General features: G+C 36.8%; 1 protein-coding gene across 4 annotated transcripts in view; it reads left to right on the top strand.

Annotated features, from left to right (window-relative positions):
• Acn (apoptotic chromatin condensation inducer acinus) overlaps nt 1–23,915 on the top strand; it is a 33,363-nt gene extending 9,448 nt beyond the window's left edge. For 2 of the 4 annotated variants that reach the window (XM_083139156.1, XM_083139153.1), the window contains exons 5-14: nt 979–1,140; nt 4,599–4,695; nt 5,999–6,026; nt 7,205–7,323; nt 8,236–8,419; nt 12,645–12,862; nt 15,027–15,284; nt 16,329–16,518; nt 20,759–20,871; nt 22,187–23,915. In XM_083139156.1, coding sequence (XP_082995282.1) covers nt 979–1,140; nt 4,599–4,695; nt 5,999–6,026; nt 7,205–7,323; nt 8,236–8,419; nt 12,645–12,862; nt 15,027–15,284; nt 16,329–16,518; nt 20,759–20,871; nt 22,187–22,375 — 1,558 coding nt within the window. In that variant the 3' untranslated portion in view covers nt 22,376–23,915. The remainder of the gene's footprint in view (nt 1–978; nt 1,141–4,598; nt 4,696–5,998; nt 6,027–7,204; nt 7,324–8,235; nt 8,420–12,644; nt 12,863–15,026; nt 15,285–16,328; nt 16,519–20,758; nt 20,872–22,186) is intronic. The other 2 variants (XR_014443590.1, XM_083139155.1) reach the window with 2 other exon arrangements.
• Nucleotides 23,916–24,264: the final 349 nt, after the last annotated feature.

Raw genomic sequence — 24,264 nt, 5'->3', positions numbered from 1 at the left:
ATTTGAAATGTTGTAGACCATCAATTTGGGGGTCTGAGACCGCTAAACCATCAACTTTGGGGAGGGCTATGACCAGAGACAGCAAAACACATGACTTATTACTATATACTAAGTATGTAATTATTAGTATTGTTAAAATTTTTACTAAAAAGAGTTTCAAGAGACGATGTGCATGAACTAGGGTAGTGGATGGGACGTTTGGGCTGCAAATGGCTCTAACATGACACTCAGAACGAGATCATTGATATATTAGGGAGATCTGTTTTGCGCTCCGTGGTAGCAGATATTAAAAGTCGGGAATATTTTGCTATTATGGTTGACGAAACTTGTGACATATCCATCCGTGGACAATTAATATTCTCCATTAGAACTGTGCATAAAAATTTTGATATTTTTGAGGAATTCGTGGGCTTTTATGAGATTCCGAACTCTGAGGCCAAAAGTTAAAAAAGGGAGAGAATGAGTCATTCATTAACTTATTTCAGTGATCAGAGCCCCCCTCCCCAATAATTTTGACAAGTCGGCGCCCATGGGGGGAAGTGTGCTGTTCCCAGATTTTACATTTTCCTGCATTGTATATATTCAATCTTAATGGTCCTAACAGCAAAATGTTATAAAATTTTCCTCAGTTTTACGTTTTCCTGCATTTTGTTTTTTTTAGCTTGATCCCCTGAAAAACATAAAATTTATTACCATGTTGAAGCATTATAGAGTGGTCTGGGAAGTTATATTAAAGTTCATGGAAAAGTAATGGAATTTACATAATTTTTAAATTGTGCCAAATGGATTTAGCACATTATTTTTCCAGCACAATGTGTCAAATCATGGAATTTCAATTGATACGACGACTGGGAACTGTCCCAGAGGTTGATCTTGTGCACCTATGTTTGGCAGAGCATTGGCAAGGACCCATGTTTGATCACTGGACATGATTCCAAGTTAATTATGTGCAGTTTGTAATTGTGGATTTAATTCCAGGGAACAGAAGGTGAAGTCTGATGGAGAAATCAGCGACGGGAGCAGAAGCAGAGACTCAAGTCGTAGTAGGAGCAGAAGCAGCAGCAGGGAAAGTAAGAGATCTATCAGCAAGTCTCCTAGTCCAGTTCGGAAATATGAGAAAGTTTCTCTTAAAAGACCGAGGTGAGAAACATTAAAACAAGAAGGTTCATATTCTCAGATGACATTTAAGTTAAGTTCATTATTTTCCTGTAGTTTACGGTTATTACAAGCATAAGAAAACAGTTTTTCTTTGTGACGTTTCAGGAGAACACACACTCCTTTCATGAGACATTTATTTTCATTTTGACTAAAGATACAGTTATAACAATGGTTAGTAATTTTTTAAACAAAAAGAATCCATTATATAATGGATGTTGTCAATGTTACATTGTAATATAGCAACTTAACTGTGAAAAGAAGCAGTCTGTTTTATTTTTATTTCAGATTTTTTTTTAAAATTATGAATCCCAAATATCGTCATGTAATTCAAATTCATCATTGTTTTCAAAAAGTCTCTTGATGTTTTCTGTTACATTAAATTTTCAAGATGGTGGCTTACTCCATTTGTGAGAAAGAAAACTCCATACTGGATCTATGTTACCATTTTCATTATTTAATTTATTCCAGTGTTCTTCTGCAATGAACGAAGCTTCCCAGACATTCAACTCTGTGTTTCCCGTTAATCTTTTTAAAACCCTTCTCTTTTTAATCAAATGCTTCTCTTCGATGATATGAGTTGACAAACCTGTTCTTGGGTTTAGATTTATAATGTTCAAATCATGTTCGTGCCATCTTATTGCCATTTTCCTTGCTGTTTGTCCCACATAATCCTTTGAACATGAACAACTTATATTATATATTCCTGTGGTTTCCACATCTGGTAGAGTTTCTCATTTTGAATTCATTACATGTACATTCCAAATTTCTTGGTGATTTAAAAACAATTTTGAAATTAAAACTTCTAAAAAATTTTGCAATTTTATATGAGAATCCCTTCTGGAATAGAATACACACAAATTTATTTTCAACAGATTTTTCATCTTTGTCTGTATTTCTCTTTTCCTTTAGTTTTCTTGTGACTTGTTAAGTTGCTATATTATTACAATGTAACATTGACAACATCCATTATATAACGGATTCTTTTTATTTAAAAAATTACTAACCATTGTTATAACTGTATCTTTAGTCAAATTAAAAATAAATGTCTGATGAAAGGAGCGTGTGTTCTCCTGAAACGTCACAAAGAAAAACTGTTTTCTTATGCTTGTAATAACCGTAAACTACAGGAAAATAATTCTACAATGCAAGCAATGCGTACATACAAGAAAAACTATTAAGTTAAGGCAGGGCGCGAAATTTCCGGTCGCCAGGTCGCCATTGGCGACCAAAAGTTTGGGGCTGGCGACTAAAATTTCGTTGTTTCAAATATGTGTCAAACACGCCCGAACATCTCAATCCAACGTTCGTACATGGTTTTGGAAAGCGAGCCGATTGAAAACCCCGCGTCCATTCAATGCCGACACCATCTAATCGGCACAACAGTTCTGCAACTGTTGGGATGCTACCACTTTGGATGCACATGCAACCAAACCCAACCCATTTTCCCTGCTTTGCTTTTCCTCCACTCGGACTTAAGGTGGGGAGGGGAGGGGTAGAGTGGAGCAGACCGTGGCTCAACCGAGACTCCTTGCTTGTGCACGGAAAAACCCTGTTTTCACAGTTGTGAACTGCTCTCGCGCGTGCCAGTGTCCAGTCTTTGTTGACAAAAGGATGCGATAACTGCACTCGTGAAGGTTGGTTGACGTGGTAGTAAATTCGTTCTGTTTACCTTTTTTTTTGGTTCGGTGGTAGTTGCCTGTGAGTGAAGTGGTTCCAGAGAAATACATACATCAATCAGCCTTCTGATTGATGGATGTGTGTGTTCGATATGTGAATGCAAATGATCGGTCACATCAAGGAGGACATTTTAGGAATAATAGAGCTTCCAAACTCTACTTCTGCTGGCTACTTCACAGCCATAACTGATTATTTAGATAAGGCAATAGGTTCAAATAAATACAGAAACAAGTGTTAAATTGTAGGCTTGGGTACTGCAGCAAATATGGTCGGGCACAAATCAGGATAGGCTGTGCAAATTAAAGCTATTTGTAATAAAATGATAAATATTCACTGCCTTGCACACCGTTTGCAGTTAGCTGTGCTGGATGCGTGTGGTGAAGTTGAATATCTTAGAGCATTTGATTCCGTGATTAGGAATATTTTTCAGTGTTATAATGGCTCTTCTAAAAGACTTCACCTCTTGAGAGAAACGGCAGAAGTTATAGAAGAAATTCTAAAACTGAGTGATATCCACACTATTAGGTGGCTAGCCAGCAAGAAGTGCTGTAAGAGCTCTCTTGCAATCATGAAAGCTTGAATAGGTGGCCCATGGAAAAGACAATGATGGCGCTAAAGCTAAGGGTTTGCTGAAAAGTTTGAAGCAATTTAAATTTGTTAAGCTTCTGTACTTCCCTTTTGGATTTCTGCAGGAAATTGAACCCTTGAAGGGTGGCACTATAAAATAAGAATCTTTTGATTGCATCTCTGAAAATAAGAATTGAACACTGGATGACTTACAATCTAATGTTGGACCAAGCGAACAAGATTTCTTGGACCATGTATCCATTTCAGGGAAGATCAGGGATGTGCAAGAGTTTCAGACTGTTAGAGGAAACTTAATTAACAATGCGAAGGTGTACGTCACAGAAAGATTGCAATCTATATCAACAGATGTGATTGCATCTCTGCATGTTTTCGACACCTTGGGTTGGCCTCCCAAAGAAAATATTCTTCAGTTTGAGATAGAAGAAATAAAGAAGCTCTACATGTACTTGAACCCGAGCCTTTATAATGAGAAAATGGATGTTCTGTTAGCAGAGTGGACAGAATACAAACTTTTGTTTCCTTCTCTGACTTTGAATCAGATGCTGGAGAAAATTCACAGTGAGGAGTGTTCAACAAGATTCCCCAATTTGCTCTAGATTTTGACATTTTGTGCTGTTCTACCAGTGAGCACAGTTTCATGTGAGAGAGGTTTCAGCTGTCACAACAGACTGAAGACTACTTAATTACAGGAACTCTCTAAAGATTGAGACACTGGATGAGTTGCTCAGAGTTTTTGTAAATAGACCCCCCCCCTGTCAGAGTTTGACCCAGCAGCTGCGATTGATAAGTGGTACTTCAGTGCAGAACGACAGCGCTAAACAAACATTAATTCTTTTTAATACTTGCTCATATTTTTATTACTTACCAATATAAAATAGTGGCGACCAAAGATTTTAGTCTGGCGACTGACTTCAAACTTTAAATTTCATGCCCTGAGTTAAGGTCTTTTGAACAATTGGTGTGTCTGAAATAATTCACCTGTGCAAAAGCTAATAGTATTTACGTACTAAATTCTTAACCTTAAGGTGTATGCCCACTATGCTGGTTGGTAAGGCCGAGCTCCAAAGCCCTTCTCCTTTGCAGATATCGATGTTCATTTTCCTTATTTCGTAATTTTTATCAAAAATTTGATGATCTTATGAAAGGTTTATTGATTTTTATTACTATTGTTACAGGTCAACTGCAAAACTTATCAGCCCTAGTAAGTCAGAGGATTCTGAAAATAGAACAGATAAGGATGATACACAACCAAGCATTGAAGGTGAAAATAAGGTAAGCTGTTTCAGTATATGTTTTTACTAAGGTAAATGGTGTCTTAGAACTAATTAGGAGGCAAACTTTGATCTTTCGCAAATGCAATAAAACTGAAAAATGTTAATTGATGCAAAAAAGGAGTTTATCTGTGTGCATTGTAATGTTCTAAACATGTTTTTCTTGCATTTGAAATAAGGTAACTTTGGCACGAAATGCAAATTGTGCTCCTTTTCGCAAATTACAACACATTTTATGCTTAAGAAATAAATGTACCATATTTACACATGTAGAATGTGCACTTGTAACAATTTTTTTTCCCCTTAAAAATTATGTGGTAGTTGAAGCTCCATGAAACCATGTGAAAGTGGCTGTTGCCCATGATTTTTCACCTTCTATCCGAATATTATGCATCGCCGATCAAAGCTTTTTTTCTTTTCTTACTGTTATGCCGGAAGGAATGGTAACATCACTACATGCCACTCAAGAAATAACTTCTGACTGAAACTGTCACAGGCATAACTTGGAAAGCTTGCTTCTTGGATGGGGCTTCCTTCATCTTGTCTCCTTGCTTCTGCCACTTGTCTCAGCGACATAAAATTTTCAAGCTGCAACCTGCTGCTGTTTCCGTCTGTGTTCCGCAGAACTTGCAATTTGAAAGCCGCAGTATAACTTGCCCTCTTTTTCATCCTGACCTTAAGCTCTTCCACTACAGAATAAATGGTGAGCTTAAAAGAGTGAAAGGTGAATTTTCTGGGGAAAACATAACTAATGGTTAGGTATATTTATGCATTTCTTACAAGTTCTCATCACTATCTCCACTCATGTTTTTTTTTTATTTATTTTTTATTGTTTTTATTGATGCAAGTATGAACTCTACTTCAGAATACATATGTTCATATATCCAGTATTTGACCTGAAATATACACGATAGGAAGTGTTGACATTCTCTAAGTTGAAATCAAATTATGCTACTTTTTTTGCATGCAATTTGCTTTTTTGGTATTGTTCACAGTTAACTGTTTGCTGTATTATTTGAGAGTATCTTAATTCTGCTTATAGCACACTTTTTTATTAATCAATATTCTAATGCCTTGTAATAACTAAGAAGATAATATATACTATGGTGATATTTGTGCCACAAATAGGAAAGCTAGTGAAAATATTTAATATTGTGTTGTGTAACTATAGCCTTTGATCTCAGGCGTAATGAGCAATGATTTTGCTTCCTGTTCTAGCAGTGATTCATATCTATATGAACATACATACACATGTAGTACTTTCAGTTGTTTTATAAGTAATTTTTGTTATTTCTATTTTTCAGGAGAACATGAGCTTAACAGAGAATACAGGTGAGTAAATTAGTTGTTAACACGCGTAGTTTGTTGAACAAAGGTGGTAAACAGATTATTATGGGTGTCAGACCAGGTTTATAAAAGAACAACACAGAACACAAGAATTGAACAGTCAATGTTTTATTATGTCTGTTTTTGTCTGGATTTGTAAAGGTAAATGAAGAGAAGATTAAAAAAAATCATAAAGGAGAATGCATGAAAGAGAAGCACACCGTTGGTCAATTATAATCTACTTCCTCCGTGTATTATCCAGTGTGGCCTAATTAATTCAGTGTTTTTTGTGTTGTAATGGTTAACCCCAAAAATAAAGTTACTTGTCCACATTTCTTTGTGAAAATGAATTTGGAAACAGGAACATTACATGTAAAATTTGCAAATTTTGCTGATTATTTGCTAATCTATTGGTATTAACTGATAGTGAACTCTGTGAATAAATGTCAGTTATTTTATTATTAAGATTATTTCATATGTAAAATTATGATTATTTAAAAGGACAACTGAGCCATGAACCTGGTGAAACCAGTTATTTTGCAGACTTACGGCATGCTCTAGACTAAAGCGCAGGTGCAACATTTTGTTTACATAAAGTTTCCACATGGTGTCCAGTGGAAGGCATGCCCTTTTGGCAGAAATAAACTCTACTGCTGATACTGTTACTCATTTTAATCACGTAAGAACAGTTAAGGCACGCTCATCTTGTGCATGTTGCTTCATATCGCTCTCTGTTAAAATTGTAATACATTTTTCGAACTAGTGCAGTTCGATTCCATCATGCACGCACGTTGGTCTGCAAGCAGGAGACGATTCTCACCGAACAAACTAGTCTCCTGGCCTGTGTGTTTAGTGAATCTCGTTCTTGCACGGAAAGCAACTTTTTGGACAGCATAACGAACCTCAGGAAAAGTACGAGGACACTTATGGGATGGCCAGTTACCATAACTCGTTTAACATGTTAAACTTGTGCGACTATCGGAACGGGCCCATTATGTAACTGGCAGATTGTTATGATCGAGTATCATTGGTCTGTAATTAGATATTAAAAATTTATAAATATTTTAAACTATGTTAAGTTGTTATAAACCAGTTTGATAGTTGTGAGTTTTAAGTGGTATTTTTTTTTATTGCTAATAATCCAATAGTGTACAACTAGCACAATAACGGAAACTCTTTTTCAGATAGTACAGGTCAAATTTCACCAGACAAAAAGAATTTGATACCTAGAAAGAGGAAGTGGAGAAGCGCTGGATCAGCTGCTAAGAAACCTGTTCTGTCTATTTCCACGGCCTCTTTAAAGGTAAGTAGATTTTGAGCATTTAGAATATGTACATGTTGTTTCCTCTTCACATTAATATTAGAAACAAGCAAGAAAATACATTAATAAGAAACTTCTCTCCTGAGTCTGTATAAAACAAAAACTACACTTCCAGAAATATGTTCTTAAAAATAATGGAAAGCGAGAAACAACTGAATAATCTGTTAATATTGTGCAAAACTTTTCACAGGGATGGCAAAGTTGAGAATAAAACAAATCTAAGTGAAAAATACATTTTCGACCAGGGCTCTGCCCAAACTTTATGAATATAATGGAATAATTAATGTACCTTGATTTTGTAAGGTATATTTCTAAATTTGGAGTTCTTTCTTTTTCTGACAAAATCCATTGCAATTACCTCTTTACATTTATTAACGAAATGGCCAAGTCTTTTATGGAATGTTGGGTATTTAATTTCAATACAATATCAATTATGACAATGAGTTAATGTTACAGTTGTCCTTTATTGGTATTGTTATAGTTTCATATTAGTCCCTTGCTAATGGGACTAGTTATTATTATTAAGTGTGGGTGTGGAAGAAAAATTTTCTTTAACTTGTTCTTGTTCCTGAACAATTGGGAAATTTTGAATGATTATGTATTAAGTGTTTAATTCTTGAAGTTGTTTGTACCATAAGTGTTTTAAAACTTAATGGAAATGGGTATTTTCATGCCAGAAATACAAAAATAATCACTTGAGGAAAAAAATGTGTAGAATTCAAGATATTCGCTGCCAGGAAGTCCAGAAATAGTAGCATATCACATCCCAATCATCGATATTTTTTTTAATTTCCCGTCCTAATGAAAATGTTTAGTCTTGCACACCCTTAATTATTATTTATTATTTTTAACAGATTGTGTTGTTCACATGGTTTGGTTAAATTGTCTCTTCAGAGCTTGATCCCCGAAGCAAGACCTGTCTCCCCAAGTGAGCTTCAGCTGTTGGAGGAAGGAGAATTGGTTGAAGGCCAGGATGCTGAGACTGTTGATCTACCTCCTATGAGGCCGGTTGTTCCTGCTGCCCTTCCCCCGGAACCTCCAAAGCAGCAGCAGCCTGCAATGAGAGAAGAGCCCAGGGGTAAGACTTTTTGTAGAAATATAAAACATTGGCCTTTGTTGTTCTGGCAGGGGGACCTAAATACCAGAAGGAGTGACGCGATGAGGAAATGTTGTAATTGTATGAGTAGTAGGGATGGACCAATATGACATTTTGGCCAATATCAAATTTACCAATACCGATAACAGATATTCTACCGATCCGATATAAAATTAGAAATGTTTCTTGAAGAACATGAAATGTTCATTGATCTTCTTAATAAATGTGTGTTTGGAGTGCAGTGCAAAAGAAGTTGAATATTTAGATATTTACTTTTTTTAGAAAGTAGGGCATGGAGAGTATGCATAAAAATTACAACAAAATGGCAGAATTTTGCACTAAATTATAAGATATTTATCGATATATCGAATCGTTAAACTAATCGGTAATTTTATCGATACACCGATATGCCTATATTGCCCAATACCAATAGAGTATCGATTAATCGGTCCCATTCCTAATGAATAGTAATTGCAAGTGTCATCTTACATTCTAATTAGTGTAAAATCAAATGAAAACTGAAGAAGCAAATACTCTCTCGGCCATGGCTCTTCAAAGTGAATATATATATATGGATAAAAGCAAGGAGGGCCAAAAGGTCTAAGTAAAAATCAAAGAAAGTAAAAGGAAACACTCACCGGACAGTGAAAAAATTGAAAATTTTCGCTAACTTTCGTGTGAGAAGAAAGAGACGGAACCGGAAATTGGAACCCTGCAGAGTTGCCAGGTCCCCATCGAAGAAGAAGCGGACGTCAAACGAAAATAACACTGTTTCGTCACCAGGCTCGCCGGAAACTTTGAGTGGGTGGTATGGGTTGGGAGGGAGGGTGGGCTAAGGTGGGGGCGTTACTGGTTGGACTTGTTCAAGCCAGGTGGAGTAGTTGCACTCATGGCCGATATGTAGGCCCTCTCCCTACTTTTGCGAACAGAGGTGTTGGCTGGTTGGGGTAGGAGATCGATGATTGCTACCCGGAAGCAGTCGTTGAAAGGGATGTTGTGGTGGTTGGTGTGGATGGCGACAGTGAAGTCCAGGTTGTGGGTGGAGGAGCGGTAGTTATTGATGCAGAGGTTGAGGGCAATAGATGTTTCCCCCAGATGTTACAGGTGAGGATGTAGATCAGGTTTGAGGTGTGGCAGGTCCCTTTGGGGTGGAGGGTAAATTTGCCAGTGGCCCTGTGCACCTGGAGGGTGTGAGAGGTAATGAGGATGGGACAGGTTTTGCACCTAGGGCGGTTGCATTTATGGGCAGGCGGGTGTTGGTTGTGTGGTGAAGGAGTGTTGTGGACCTGGATGTTTTGGAGGTTGGGGGGGGAGGGTGTTTGAAAACCACTCTGGGCTTGTCGGGAAATATGTTTTTGGTTTCAGGATCACTGTGGAGAATGGGGAGAAGAGAGAGTAGTGTGTGCCTGATTTCATTGAGGTGGGTATGATATTGGGTGATGAGTGCAGGTGCGTTGGTGGCAGCAATTTCTTGGTGGTAGTGGTGTGTGAGGCAGCTCGCGATATTTGCTTGGTGACCAGGATGGAGGGATAATAATAATTCCCATTATTACATTACATTACATATTGAATTTGCATTATCATATAATTATAAACAATTATCAACCATAAGCAACCAATATACACGTATTACAGCTATTCGTTACATGTAATAAGGGGGGAACCCCCGAAGTAAGCCCGCCTCCTCCCGCATACATTCGAGGGTATGTTATTGTCCTGGTTCCTAAAGATACACAAGGACGTCAGTTGCTCCGAATTTGACTTTATTTTCTCTATTTATTATTATTTGATTGCATTTTAAAATAGGTATAATAATAAATTGTAATGCTATACAAAGGAATATATACATGACACAATTGATGTATACAATACTTTATGTGATATTATTTCTGTTCTGGCATGCAGAACAAAGGCCATGAACCCCATGAGTGACATTACATTACATGTACACATTTTTTTTTAAACCAATTGTGAATAGTGTGAATATAACATTTTCCATTATTGTACTGTTTCTAATTTCGACTCTTATGTTTACATGGTAGGACAGTATTAACAATATTAATAATAATATTTTTAACAACATTATCAAGAACATCTTCAATAACATTCTCAATAACGTTTCCCGGGCAGTGAGACAGGCATGCATAATCTCGGAGTCGCAGTGGATTCCGTTCCGGCATTCCAGAGCGGTTTGATATACAAGATTATTTTCTTCATCAAATTCTCAGAACCCAACTCACAAGTCCTGAACCCCAGTCTGGCATACCAGAGCAGGGAGCCCAAAAGAAGACCCATCCTGCACCCTCACTAATTGCTATTCATTCAGTAAGGAAGAAGAGAGAAAATAAAATTTGGAGAGTGAGATTTGTATTTGAATATTGGTTTCCTTCTCGCTTGTTCTTTAGGATCGTTGCCGCCGCGTGCCCAACTTCTTATCTGGCACACGTCGATACAAGAGTGCAGCGTCTGCATTCCACGGAGGGGACAAGGGATCACGACCGACAAGGAGCAATGTCCGTGTGAAGAACGATGCTTTATTGTCTTTGCGTCTCCACATTATTCTAAGGGCCATGCATTATGTTTCCTGCATCGAGTTTGTTGAAAATGCCAAAAATAAGATAACGTGTAATTAAAATAAAATTGCATCCTATCACACCCGTCTCACTACCTGGGGTCATATCAACGAAAATCAAGTCTGATATCATATTGTAGATTTAACTATTTTAGACTGGTAGACTCGGTGTTTTTGAATTTGCTCCAAGTATGAGATTAACATCATATAACTTAATTTGGAAAACGTAAATGACTCAATTATAAGAACTTTTTGTTTTATTACATTATTATTTAATTATTTAATCAATGTAATGGGAGTAAAAGTACGTGATTAATGTTTATGAAAATAAAAATATGATTTCCCTGTATTACCTTCACCTGTTAAAATTATATATGTGTAAAGTACAGAAAATATAAACATATTAATATTACATACGAAAAATAAAATACCAATTTTGCATATTGTTTGTGAATATTATATTGTGAGATATATATATATAATGACAAAATTACGTTATATGATATAATGTAAAGAAGAAAGAAACATATGTAATTATCATTTCCCTGCGTTACCGTCCCCTATTGCAATAATATATGAGCATTTTAACATTCCATGAAGAACAAATTTGAACGCAATGAACATAGTTAATTACAACAATTGCATAGACCTCTATAATAAATTAGATAAATATGTTAGTTGTTGTTAAATTATAATCTTAAATTCTAATCTCAGTCCCGAGCCCAATTCCCAGGGAGTCCACTGGCTTCCAGCGGTGATTCATTTATTTGATTTAATTTGATCACAAGCTTTCATAAGTAAATTAAAAAATCTCCAGAAGGGAAGCTCCTGGGATGTCAATTTCTTTGTTTTGGGAATTTTGTTTAAAGTTGTTAAATTAGCATTTTTTGGTCCTCCCCGGGGATCGAGCTGAGATCGTTTACTTAATACTGCTTGTTCCTCCTAACGCCGTATCGTCCGTCTCGTGTAGTCCCTTTGTCGCTCCCCAGGTATGTGGGGTGGGTGGATTCTTCTCTTGGCCTCCTCCCTTCGTCCAGCAGCGACGCCCCGATGCATCCTCCGGCGACTCCTCTTCGTGTTGCCCCTGTTTGGGGAGGGGCTTGGGAGGGGGTGCAGGGATTCCTTCTTGGTGTTTCGGTGGGGGCTGGGTGGGGCAGGGGGTCAAAAGGTCGCCAGCGATTGTCTCGCATGAATATCTTCAGCTCCGCATCGGATACCATGTCTGCCAGAGCATTTAGTTTATCAAAATGTGGACTCCTTAGCAGATTGTAGACATCCGGGTGGGGAAGTTCCCGCCTCGCTGCGATGATACTTTTGTCCGAAGCTTGGCAGAAAAATATCTTGTGCTCTGGGGTGTTGATTTCCGTAGAATATCCACGGTTGACCAGGGCCTGGCGAAGGCGGAGGTTAAAATTCTGGCGGGAGGTGGGTGAAGTGTTCAGGTGCTGGCCCCTGAGGGCCAGAGAGAATGGAATGGCTTTTTTGGTGTGGAGCGGGTGGGAGCTGGAGAAGTGTAGGTATTGCATGTCGTGTGTGTGTGTGTGTATATATATATATATATATATATCATAAAATTGCAGCAAGATTAACTTTCAAGCATGTAGAAATTATATTATTTATTATCTCTTATTGCAGGTAAAATTCAGAGGAAGATATCGATAGTGTCAGATGATGCACACGGCCTCCAAAGAACCCCTAGTCCTCCCAGGAACAAAATGTCAAATATCCTGCAGATAACTAACCTTGTTCGTCCCTTCACTGTGAACCAGCTGAAGGAGTTACTGGCACGGACGGGGAAGATTAAGGAAGGTGGCTTCTGGATAAACAACATTAAGTCTGTGTGCTTTGTGGAGGTGTGTTGTGTGTGTTTACAATATATTTTTTTTTCCTTTTACAATGAAGAAATTAAACAAATGGCACCATCCGATCTTTTAGCCTTCCTCCATTTATTTCTTAATAAATCAGTGAAATGTTGGACTTTATTCTGCCCAGTGCATTTAATTTGGTTCCAGGACAAACAATTTAGATCAGAAAATTTATCAGTGACAAATAAAGTGTCAACAAATTGATCCCTTCCCTACTCTTTATACACGAACACTGTTATGATTAGATCATGAATATTGGACCCCTCCAATGGCATGGTGGTAAAGTCGTCGCCTTGTAATCAAGGGGTCCCGGGTTCTATATTCCATGGAAACACTTAGTGGTTTGGATCCCACTTTAAACTGTAGGTCCACTCCCAATTAGCCTATCTGTGCATAAAAGTGGACTTAAAACAAACAAACAAAATCATGAATATTGCCCTAAATTCTATTGTTCCTAAAATTATCTATTTCGAGTATAGCCCATAAATACCTAAAATGCTTTAAAATGGACAGAGAACAACATGTTAAGTGTGAAAAGTATGTTTTGATGCTCAGAACAAAGTCCATGGGTGAATGAAAAGAATGTGAGAAAAAGAGAATACATAGGAAAATGAAATTCAAAATACACGTACCTTGTTTCATGCTGAATACATGATCGTCACAGCAGGTGCTGCAAGTGTCTTCCCTGCACGTCCAGACATGTTTATACATGGCGTTCCACATTGTGAAAAGTCCGATGTAGAGTCTCCGGTGTGATCTCGTGAATCGCATTCTCGATGTTGTTTCGCAACTCTTGCAGTGATCGTGGTTTGTTTCTGTAGACACAACCTTTAAGGAAACCCCATAAAAATAAATCCGGAGGTTTCAAATCTGGGGATCTTGGCGGCCACAATCCTTTGGAGATGATTCTGTCACCAAAAAAGGACTCAATTTCTGCCATGGACACGTTGGAAGTATGCCATGTCGCTCCGTCTTGTTGGAAATCACTGAGACGCAGTTATTCATCATCCAGCTGATTCACAAATGCACTGAAGATGTGTAAGTAAACTTATGTGTTTACTGTATCTTCAAAGAAGATGTGTCCAATGATACGCTGTCGGGAAATTGCACACTAAACTCCCACCTTCAATGGTCCTTTACGGCATCCAAATTCACGTTGAACGGTCTGATACGATCCCGATATCCAATATTTGTTTACAGTGAACACGGGTTCTGGTACGGTTACCGATCCATCCTGGCGATGCAGGGACTCGCGCATCACACTAACCCACACGCGCCACCTACCGTCTTTGTTTTGACACGTGCGTTTATGTTCAACCCTGCCTCGTGTTCAGCATGAAACAAGGTACGTGTATTGTGAATTTCATTTTCCTATGTATGTTTGTTCGGAAATTATAATGTTTTTTTTCGGGTTCGAAAGCTAGTGGGACACCGTTATATTACAAACTTGTAGTCAGTGAATGTTGCAGAAGTACAGTAGAGTTTTGATAATAGGATGCTGTGCATAATCCGAGGCACAAAGCATCATGCTGTTTTGGAAGTACCCATGCCCTATGTGAAACAACAGCCAGGGGCAACACCTGCTAACAGTCTGTTTCTCGGACAATGGTGTGACATCCTGAAGCAGAATGCACTTGACCATTTCTTTAAAATATAAATTCAATATTGCTTAACTTTTTCCCCCCTAACATCAATACTGAACAATGTAAATACAATTATCATAACAATACTGCATTTTCCATTTTTCAGATACTGTATTTTCCCTCCTCCCTCCCTCTTCGAATTTTCCATAGATTATTCCATATAGTCAGAGTTTTATGTAATGTAAGGTTGTCTCAGTCCCTCCTTGAATTGTCGGCACTGTACTGTATTAAATTTTGAATGTGAAAGTTTCAAAGTCCAAGTTGAAATCCTGGCTGTCGTTACAATTAATTATGCATTCTAAACATAGTATTTAGTGCGAACATTTATGTGAATGTGTATATTTAGAAGCACAACATTCATTTGGAAAGCTCTTTAATGTTGGAGACCTTTCATGAACCATGTTTTTTTTATTTTTAATCCATGAATTATCCTCATAATTTTGACAATTTATTCTGTAAAACCTGGTGTTGCTTTTTCAGTCATGAACTATAATTATTTTTCTTTTCAGTATGAAACCGAAGATCAAGCGATCGAAACTCGGCATGCGTTGCATGGTGTACGGTGGCCTGTGTCCAATCCCAAGACTCTTTGTGTTGATTTTGGAAGTAGAGAAAACATGAATTCGCATCGCTCAAAGTCTGATATTGATTCAATTCCAAGGAAAACAGAACCTTTAAGAATAGAGCGGTCGGTTAATGATTGGATGGACATTCCCCGAGAGCACCCTGTGTCTGCTCCGGAAGTTTCAGAGAGGAGAATACATAAGGTGAGTGTGATTGATGGTTTGGTTGCCAAAGAAATTACTATCACGATAAATTGTTTACATTTGGTAGTTATGTGACTACATGGGAAATTTACTGATTTGGATAAACTTTCTTATTTAACAGAAATACAAGGGGCATGCTGAAAGTAATGAGCAACAATTTTTCATGGTTTTTCTTGTATGTATGTATTGCTTGCATTCTAGAATTATTTTTCTTGTAGTCTACGGTTATTACAAGCATAAAAACACAATTTTTGGTAAATAAAAAAGCAAAATTTCTGTACAAAAACAGGATCAGTTTCGGGTTCAAAAGTGGTAAACAAAATAAAATTTTGGTGTTATAGCAGTGAAAAATTGGATCAAAAGCGGTATGTAAAAATGAGATATTGGTTTGAAAATTGTGAATATAATCCTAAATTTGATTTAAAAATGCACTTTTTGCACAAAATAAACATATCCCTGCTAATAGTACATTTACGTAGTTAACAGAGTATTAAGTTTATTCCTGAATAAAGGGTCCATTTTTGCTTCTCAAATATTTACACAAAATTGATCAATTTTCTGTGAATTGCATAACTTGCTGGATAATTCAAACTTCAGAAAGTGTCGAGTCTGTAAATAAACACTAAATTTAGTTTTTAAGAGTATATTTGTCATTTTGCATCATTTCGTGAGGAAAATGCACCTCACACCTTTCTGAAACATGAAAAATTAACATTACAATGTGTTATTTCGTACTTTGTGTTTTTGTCAAAAACGAAATATGCATGTCTCTAATCATCACTCATCCTTACCTTCGAGGAGAGCCAAAAGTGACAGGAAAGCAAATCAAATCAAAAACATTGCAAAACTTGCCAAAGCATTTCTTCATACCTTTCCACACCTTCATCAAAGTTTTCTGATTTCATTTCCTTGACAGTGTATTTTAATTTGTTTCCGTGTTCCAACAAATTGAAAACTGTATTATGTCCGAGCTATGAGCCTTAATTTATAACTCGTGTGTGCATGCCTTTAATTTTATTTGTAAAATTTGCTTTATTTCTGCAGCAGCCACCACCGGTACGAGAATGGGATCTGGACAAAATAGTTCAGATGTCCCCAGATGAGAAGGATTTAAGGTTAGAGAGAGAGAGGAGGGAAAGGGAAAGAGAGCGGGAGAGGGCAAAAGACAAGGAGAGGAAGAGCCGCAAAGAGAGAGGCAGACGAAGTCGAAGTTCTACTCCTCATGAAGTCCAAGGTAAAAAAGTTTTGTTACTTAAAAAACTCTAAAGTAACAATGCACAAGTTATAGTTTCCTACAATGTAAGAGATAATTTGCTGATGTAGTGTTTTGGTCCATTCAGTTTTGAGGGCAAGTGGTTACAGTTGAACCCCAGTTTTATGTTTCCGGTATTTTCATTTTCTCGCATTATACGTTCATTCTTGATGATCCCAATATAGCAAAATGTTATAAAATTTTCCCCAATTTTACATTTTCTCACATTTTAATTGTTTTTCAGATATGAGCAGAAAGAGTAGTATCAATAAAGTTACACAGCATTTTCTATGTAGTTGTTACATAAAAGTACACAGGAAACCGTATCAAGTTGAAACAAAAAAAATGCACCACTAAGTTGGGCCCAATGAATCCGTAGAAAGTATTTGCAACAGCCCGAAAGCCACCCTTTGTGGTTTTAGTGGAGGGCACATGTCCCGTTCGTGCGATTTTCAAATGGGAAGGGTATGTTTGGAATGCAGATTCGGAAAGGCGGGGAAAAAATACAATTGTCATATGAAACATTTGTCTGTACCACCTATTTTCTGTGTAGAAAATGGTTTTGCAAGAAAAGGAAGGTGAGCCAAATCGAGTATACCGAGCTTAACAATTAAGAAAAGTGCAGCATCATAACAGTTTCGGAAAGTTCAGGACACAAGCTTTCCAATGATATGCCACATGACAACTTGACTGCGGGACTAAAAAAGGATGAAACCGTGTGACCCAAAAAAGGGGGTTTAAAGTTAGGGAAGAACTCAAAAATTTCAAATGGCAAGGGGGGGTCGAGTAATACCTCGTTTTAAAGGTCACAGAAAAAGTGAAAAGGATGCAAACATGATTTTGTAATCCACTGACCGGTTTCAAAATGGCGACCAAAACAATTCCGACCCCTGAAGTTGGTGTTCAAAAGTGAGGAATTACGTACGTAAATAGCAAAACACAAACACTGGAGAGAGTACATAAGATCCTGTACAAACAATTATGGTAATGGGTCTGCTCTTGAAACACCATACTACTGTAAGCTTTGTTTGAACTGCAACTTTGACCACCCTTCACACTTTCTCCAGGCTTAGGACTGGCAACGAATGGTGTACTGTCACGCACAATAAGGAATTTGTTGGCATGTTTAACGGCTGCTTCACCAACGAAAAAGGTCCTTTTCTCACAATTGATTGCCAAACCATTGTTTGACTAGAGAAATAGGCCTAACTGAAATGATAAGAAAAACAAAAGAGTAATCAGAAACCAATGAACAACGAAAACGAGAAGAATAGGTAAAGCACCCAGTGTGATGCACATTTACCAACTTACAGTAGATGTTCGAATTGTCTTTTCTCGGTCTCGGTGCATTTCTGCACACGGACACTGAAATCATTCTGTGCTGCAATAACTTCTGCCTCACAAATCTGCCTGCATGCAGCAACTATGCGCCCGATCATGTCGTGCCTCGTTGTAGGGCTGTGAACTGGTGAATGAGAAAATATATCATACGTTTTCATAACCCCTTATTCATAACTTTTGATAACAATCATGACCGAGAAACCAGTGCAAAATAAACCCCCCTCCTGGAAGAGAACACTTTCATTAAATCACACTTTGTTGCATGCTGTACACTTAGGAGCATATTCTGGTTCTATATAAACACAACATCGGAAGATAAATTATGTATTTTTATTTATTCTGAACAACAATGAGCATGATATCCAGCGACAAAACGTGGAAATTACCATAAGTTACCACCGATCAGATGACAAGTTATTTTACATTGTTTGTACTTTATATCTTTTTCATGTAGACAAATATCGGCATAGCCGTTCTTGAAAATCAGCTGATTGAGCAACCTGCGTCTGACTTTATGTACAGTACATGTACTTAACCAAACCAGACGACGGATTAACACACATGAATTCAGCCTAAAGAACTACCAAATTCCGATAGTTTTAATATTGCTCGACAAATTATAAGTTCGTTTGCACTTGAATATTCATAAACTTGAAATGAGATTCTTAACTGCAATCCCTCAGACACACCAGTTTGTACCAGCTGACAGACGTTTACTTACATCACAGAACCCCTCAACAAACACATGACAAGAGCTGGGAACAATCCAGACGACGAGATAAAAACACTAAGACATAGAATTAAAGATTATATACAATGATGATTATTTACAACATCTGTTTTCGCTCTGATGTATATGCTCGCCAAGATGGCTACTCGAAGCATACACTTCCCACCCAAATTAACAATGCCTTGAATTCCCGCATTATGGCCATAATGTACCGCACACGAGAGCTAGCTATATTTACGAAGTAGAGGTTATCTGTTGATCCAAGGATTGACTTGCAATAATGCAATAGCACTTAGGATATGTAAAGTTTGCTACTTACATCTGCTCCTGATACCACAATCCAATGTTCATCGAACAAACGAAGAAAAACTCAAATATCTGTCCCACCTTACTTTTGCGCACAAATATTTTTCGAGTGGTAGGTGTCCTTGACCTTCATGTAATGTTAGCACCATATGGATTTCCTGGATAACTTAAGGATGCTTGGATATTCCTTGATATCCCGTTCATGTACCAAAGTCTACATGTCTTCCTCCATTCTTTCCTTGCGTTCGCACCACGAGTTGTTCCTCCAGGACCCGTTCATGCCTTAAAGAATCCGTTCCTAGATTCCTACGTACAGAGTTGCCATCATCTCACTGGTTAGGTCCATATTTTTACATTTACGACATGTTTGAACTTTACATATCACCTATTTCCAGAACTTTACATATCACTAGAGGCACATATTTTTGGTAAATAAAAAAGCAAAATTTCGGTACAAAAACTGAGTCAATTTCGGGTTCAAAAGCGGTAAATAAAATAAAATATCGGTGTTATAGCGGTGAAAAAATGGATGAAAAGTGGTATATATAAAGACATATTGGTTTTAAAATTGTGAATATAATCCTAAATTTGATTTAAAAACTACACTTATTCCACAGAATTAACATTTCACTTCTAATAGCACATTTATGTAGTTATCATAGTATTAAGTTTATTTCTGTGTAAAGGAGTCCAATTTTGCTTCTCCAAAATTAACAGCAGAATTAATCAATTTTCCGGGAATTGCATAAGTCTCAGGATAATTCAGACCTCAGAAGGTGTCGCGTCGGTGAATAAACCCTGAATTTCGTGTTTAAGAGTTAATTTCGCTTTTTGCAGTTCATTTCACATTATTTCGTGACAAAATATGGTCACAAAATGCATCTCACACCTTTCAAAAACATGAAAAATTAACACTACAATGTGTTTTTTCAAATTTCGTTTTTTTGTCAAAAACGAAATATGCATGCCTCTACATATCACCTATTACCAGATATGACACATAAATTAAAATAATACGAGATCGACTTATGTAAGTGAACGGTTCAGACAAACTGATTCACTTGCTGTCCTTCATACAGCTACCATCAGGTGTATGGAATTTACACTTGTCAATTCATCATGATGAAAGACAAGCGCTTTCCAACAGTTTTGACGAAATTGTCTCCAACATACATAAATCAAAGAAATATGAAAAAAGTATTCACTCAAATTAGATCATTATGACGACATACGTCATAATTGTGGAGAAAAATGTATTTTTGGTTTACATATCAGGTATTTTAATACAGCGAAACCTTGATTGTACGTTTTTTATGGGACAAAGTTGAAAAACTTTGCTGAACAACGTAAAATCTGGGAAATTTTTATAGTATTATGCATATTGGGCCAATCCAGATTAAATGTATAGTGTGAGAAAATGTCAAACTAGGGAATGTAAAATTTAGGTTCCACTGTATGCCTTTAAACTACAAAATCCCTTAAGTGAAAAAGTCCAAAGGGAATAGTTAAAGCACAAGACCTTAGCCTGATTTTTACCCCTCCATTGTCTCAAATGATAGGAATGTGGCAAAGGGGTTGATGTAACGTGCTATGGAATGGAGGTTCCTAGATTTAATTCTTGTATATTCCATTTGAGATACTGTGGCACCACTACTTGTACAGTCATGGACACTTATGCGTTGTAAAGGCCTCATTGAATATCTGGGAGGGGGAGGGGGTTACAATCCAGAAGAATCCATGATACATCACCAAATGCTCATGGTTATTCTTGCTCCTTTATATATATAAACAGAAAGTCCTGTAGCCCACAGAATTTATCTTGACATATTCTTGATTTAATTTCAGCTCGTAAGTCAAAGAAAAAAGAGGAGGATGCACCGGCAAAACTTCTGGATGACTTATTCAGAAAGACAAAATCTACTCCTTGCATATATTGGCTTCCCCTCACCCAAGAACAAGTAAGTTCAGCTACAATAATTTCATGTCAGTTTAATTATTACTTTTAACGGCATTACTTCAGAATTAAACTTCTCATACATTATAGTTACCGATGAGGCAGATTGATCAGTATTCTATCAGTTTCAGGCATATCAGTATAATGTTGCAATATTTATCTATAAATAGTCTAATCTAGTAGTATTAGTTATTTTATTGGATATAAAAATATAGTTCATGCCCCTTAGTTTTTTATAGTACAGAAATGCCTAATTTTGCAGTTCATTTTCAAAACCAAAACCCATTTCTGTCACCAGGTTTCATGCAATAATTAAGGAACTTTTGCAATTTTACATTGGATTGGTAAAATATCTGTTACCGGTATTGGAAAGTTTTATATCAGTACTGTATTGTTTTTGGCAAAAATTACATATTGGTCCATCTTTAATTATAATGGCTTTGTTAATTGTCTATTGTTATTCTTGTAGCAGTAATAATTTCTTTCAACCAGGCGAGAGATCATTTACTGGTATTCTGCTAGTATTAAGTGATGTTGGCATGTAGAATTTTCAATAAAATTGCCAATATTTTTATAGTGTTGGATTGCACAGCTCTTCAATTTCTTTACAATTTTTCATAAAGTCTTGAGCTCATGAGTGTCATAGTTATATAAGAAGCTAATGAATCATAAGGTTCTGTATGGAATGTGTGTTATTTTATATTTGTTTATTTCATGTCGTACTCTACTAGTGTCAATGAAAATTTCGCATACGTTGAAAACTCAGTTTTAAGTTCTTGTATTTAATAGATTTAACACTTTCCCTCATTTTAAGTTGTTTCAACATGGTCAATGCAAAATCTTGTTTCCACTGTTTGAACATTTTCATTACCCATTTTGTGTTCTGCACATTATGTATGCATATTCTTTAATTTTTGTTTTCAAACCTATCGTATAATCTAGGAGTGGCCAAGTCTGGTTAAAATTTTATCTGGATATCGGAATTGTCCAGATTGTCCGAAAGGGTGCATTATCCATATAGTTTTATTGTTCATCCGTTTTAAGGACTATCCACATTATTTTATTAATCATTTTCATGTTTCACTACAGATTTTCTACAAATTGTTCATCAAATCTGGTCTATGTGGATATCAAGATATTTGGATTACTTGGATATCTAGATTATCTGTTGCATTCAAAATAGATATTGGATAATTTGAAATCTGGATTTAGTGGTCATCCCTACTGTGATCATCACCCAAACCCCAAATTAGTCCATTTAGCTAAAATGTTAGTCTTATTTGCCTTAGATGGTAATATCTTCACTTCTTGTTTTGCAGATAGCTGTGAAAGAAGAAATGCGTAGAAAGCACATGGCAGAACATGAAAGGAGAAGGGCAGAGTTAAAGAAAGCTGATAAAGAAAGAGAAAGAGAGAGAGAAAAACAAAGATTCCAACGACGGAATGACAGATCTCGGCAGCGTCCTACAACAAACAGACGCCGTAGTTCCACCAGTCCAAAGAAATAATAGAATCTTTTGAAACATGGCTGTCAACACCCAATTCCAATCAGATGTTATTCTGTGGGATTAATAGCAGAGTGCAGGAAGATAGACCAGAGTTAGCAGACTCTCAACTACCTGGACAAACTTCCGCCAAATATTTTACATTCCCTTGCACACGTCAGGCCATGTCTGCGACAATCTTACCCAGGGATAAAGTTGAGCATCAAGCAAGCGCAGCTGCTATTATAACTGGTCGGTTAATAATCTCAGTTTATTTTTAATTTTTTTTTTAAATTTGAGAATTGGCTTATCTTTGCATTAATGATTAAGAAGGTTTGTTATTTCAGTTTCCCAGAGTTAAAAATGATACAAAATACTCTCTTCAAGTAAAACTTAAATATTCTCTTCCTAATTTGAAAACAAAACTAGCTTTTAGAGCTGAAAGATTACAGTTTTGATGAAAACAATAGAATTTATACATATGTAAAAAAAAAAAAAGTCTTAATTTGTTTTGGGAAAAGATCACTTTACAATTAATTCTAGGTACCCCCTCTGGGTTGAAAAGTTATTTCATGAAACAGAACATACGATCTTGTTGGTTGGGTGACTTTTTTTTTTTTTATTGTTTAAACTTTATAGAGCCATGTTGAATTAGAACAAGGGGACAGAAATGTACATACCCACTGACACAAACATATTCGCTAAATACAAGTAGAAATTCCAAAGTACATGAAGCATGTATATCTGTAGGTTAACTTAGGAAGGATGTCGCTACATTGTTTGTGTATAACATGTACTACCTTACCCTTGTCAACCCACAATTCCTGTCGTTATTCTCTCTCTTTCACCTTTTGTAGATTTTCTTTTCAGGTATTCATCGGCATTGCGTCGACATATGCAGTTTGTGGAAACAGTAACTGCAGCTGTTTATTTTGTCTCATCAGGAAGGTGATCACGCTCCTGGAGGGAATGGCTAGGGTGTATGTGTTGTTTGGAGGCATCTCCATCCCCCCTTAACGCTGGGGACATATTTACAAGGGGTCATTTTTGACCATGAAGAGATGATGCAGAAACGGAAGTAGAGTTGCTTTACCGTGGAAAAAATAATTGGATAATCATCAGCACAAATTATGTACTTCCATGATTAAACCAAGAAAACGTAGACTAACGAAAAGTGGTCATGGAACATTCTTTCAACAAATAAATTTCATACGCAATAAACAACATCGAACATGGATGCTTTTTTAAGAAATGACTGCTTGTTTGTGATCGGAGAAGATATCAAGCCTCTGTATACATGCTTGACAACTTGTATGATGTAATAAAACGTGCTGAATCAAGGAAACTTTTGTTGTGTGATGGTGTTTTGTTAGCTGAAGAAATTGAAGTGTGTGTGTCTACAGTTTTAGAAGGCTTTTGTTTTCATGTAGTAAAGCAACAGAGACACCTTGTGCGTAGGAAGTGAACTGAAAAGTTATTGTCTGTCAATAAAATGTTACGATTGTGTGCAGAATGTGAATGGTTTAAGTATTTCTTGAATTATATGCTTATTTTTAAATGCAAATCTGTCTTTTATTGATAAGCATCATCCCCTGAAGGTACGCAGAAGTTATAAAGAGGATATCTAGGTGGAAAAATGCACTGATCTGAAAAATTCCACCCCAAAAAATGGAATTTTAAAATATCTAAGAGATCAATCAATTCATTACATGTATTTTATCCTGTAGTGGATGGAAGAGATATACACATTGTGGCAATTTGAAATAGAGACTGGTGCTGTAAAAAATAAACAAGTGTTCATAGAAAGTTACTTACCTGGGATTATTCAAAGTAGGACCCTCCTGCATACACACATCATTGCACCCTGCCTACCAAGTGCATGGAAGGATTGCTGAAATTCGTTTTGTGTAATG

This window comes from Lepisma saccharinum, chromosome 17, assembly GCF_977018435.1.
Source record: "Lepisma saccharinum chromosome 17, izLepSacc3.1, whole genome shotgun sequence".
In the NCBI taxonomy this organism is placed as follows: domain Eukaryota; kingdom Metazoa; phylum Arthropoda; class Insecta; order Zygentoma; family Lepismatidae; genus Lepisma; species Lepisma saccharinum.
Note: the sequence above shows the minus strand (reverse complement) of the source record. Positions and strands in the feature narration are given on the sequence as shown.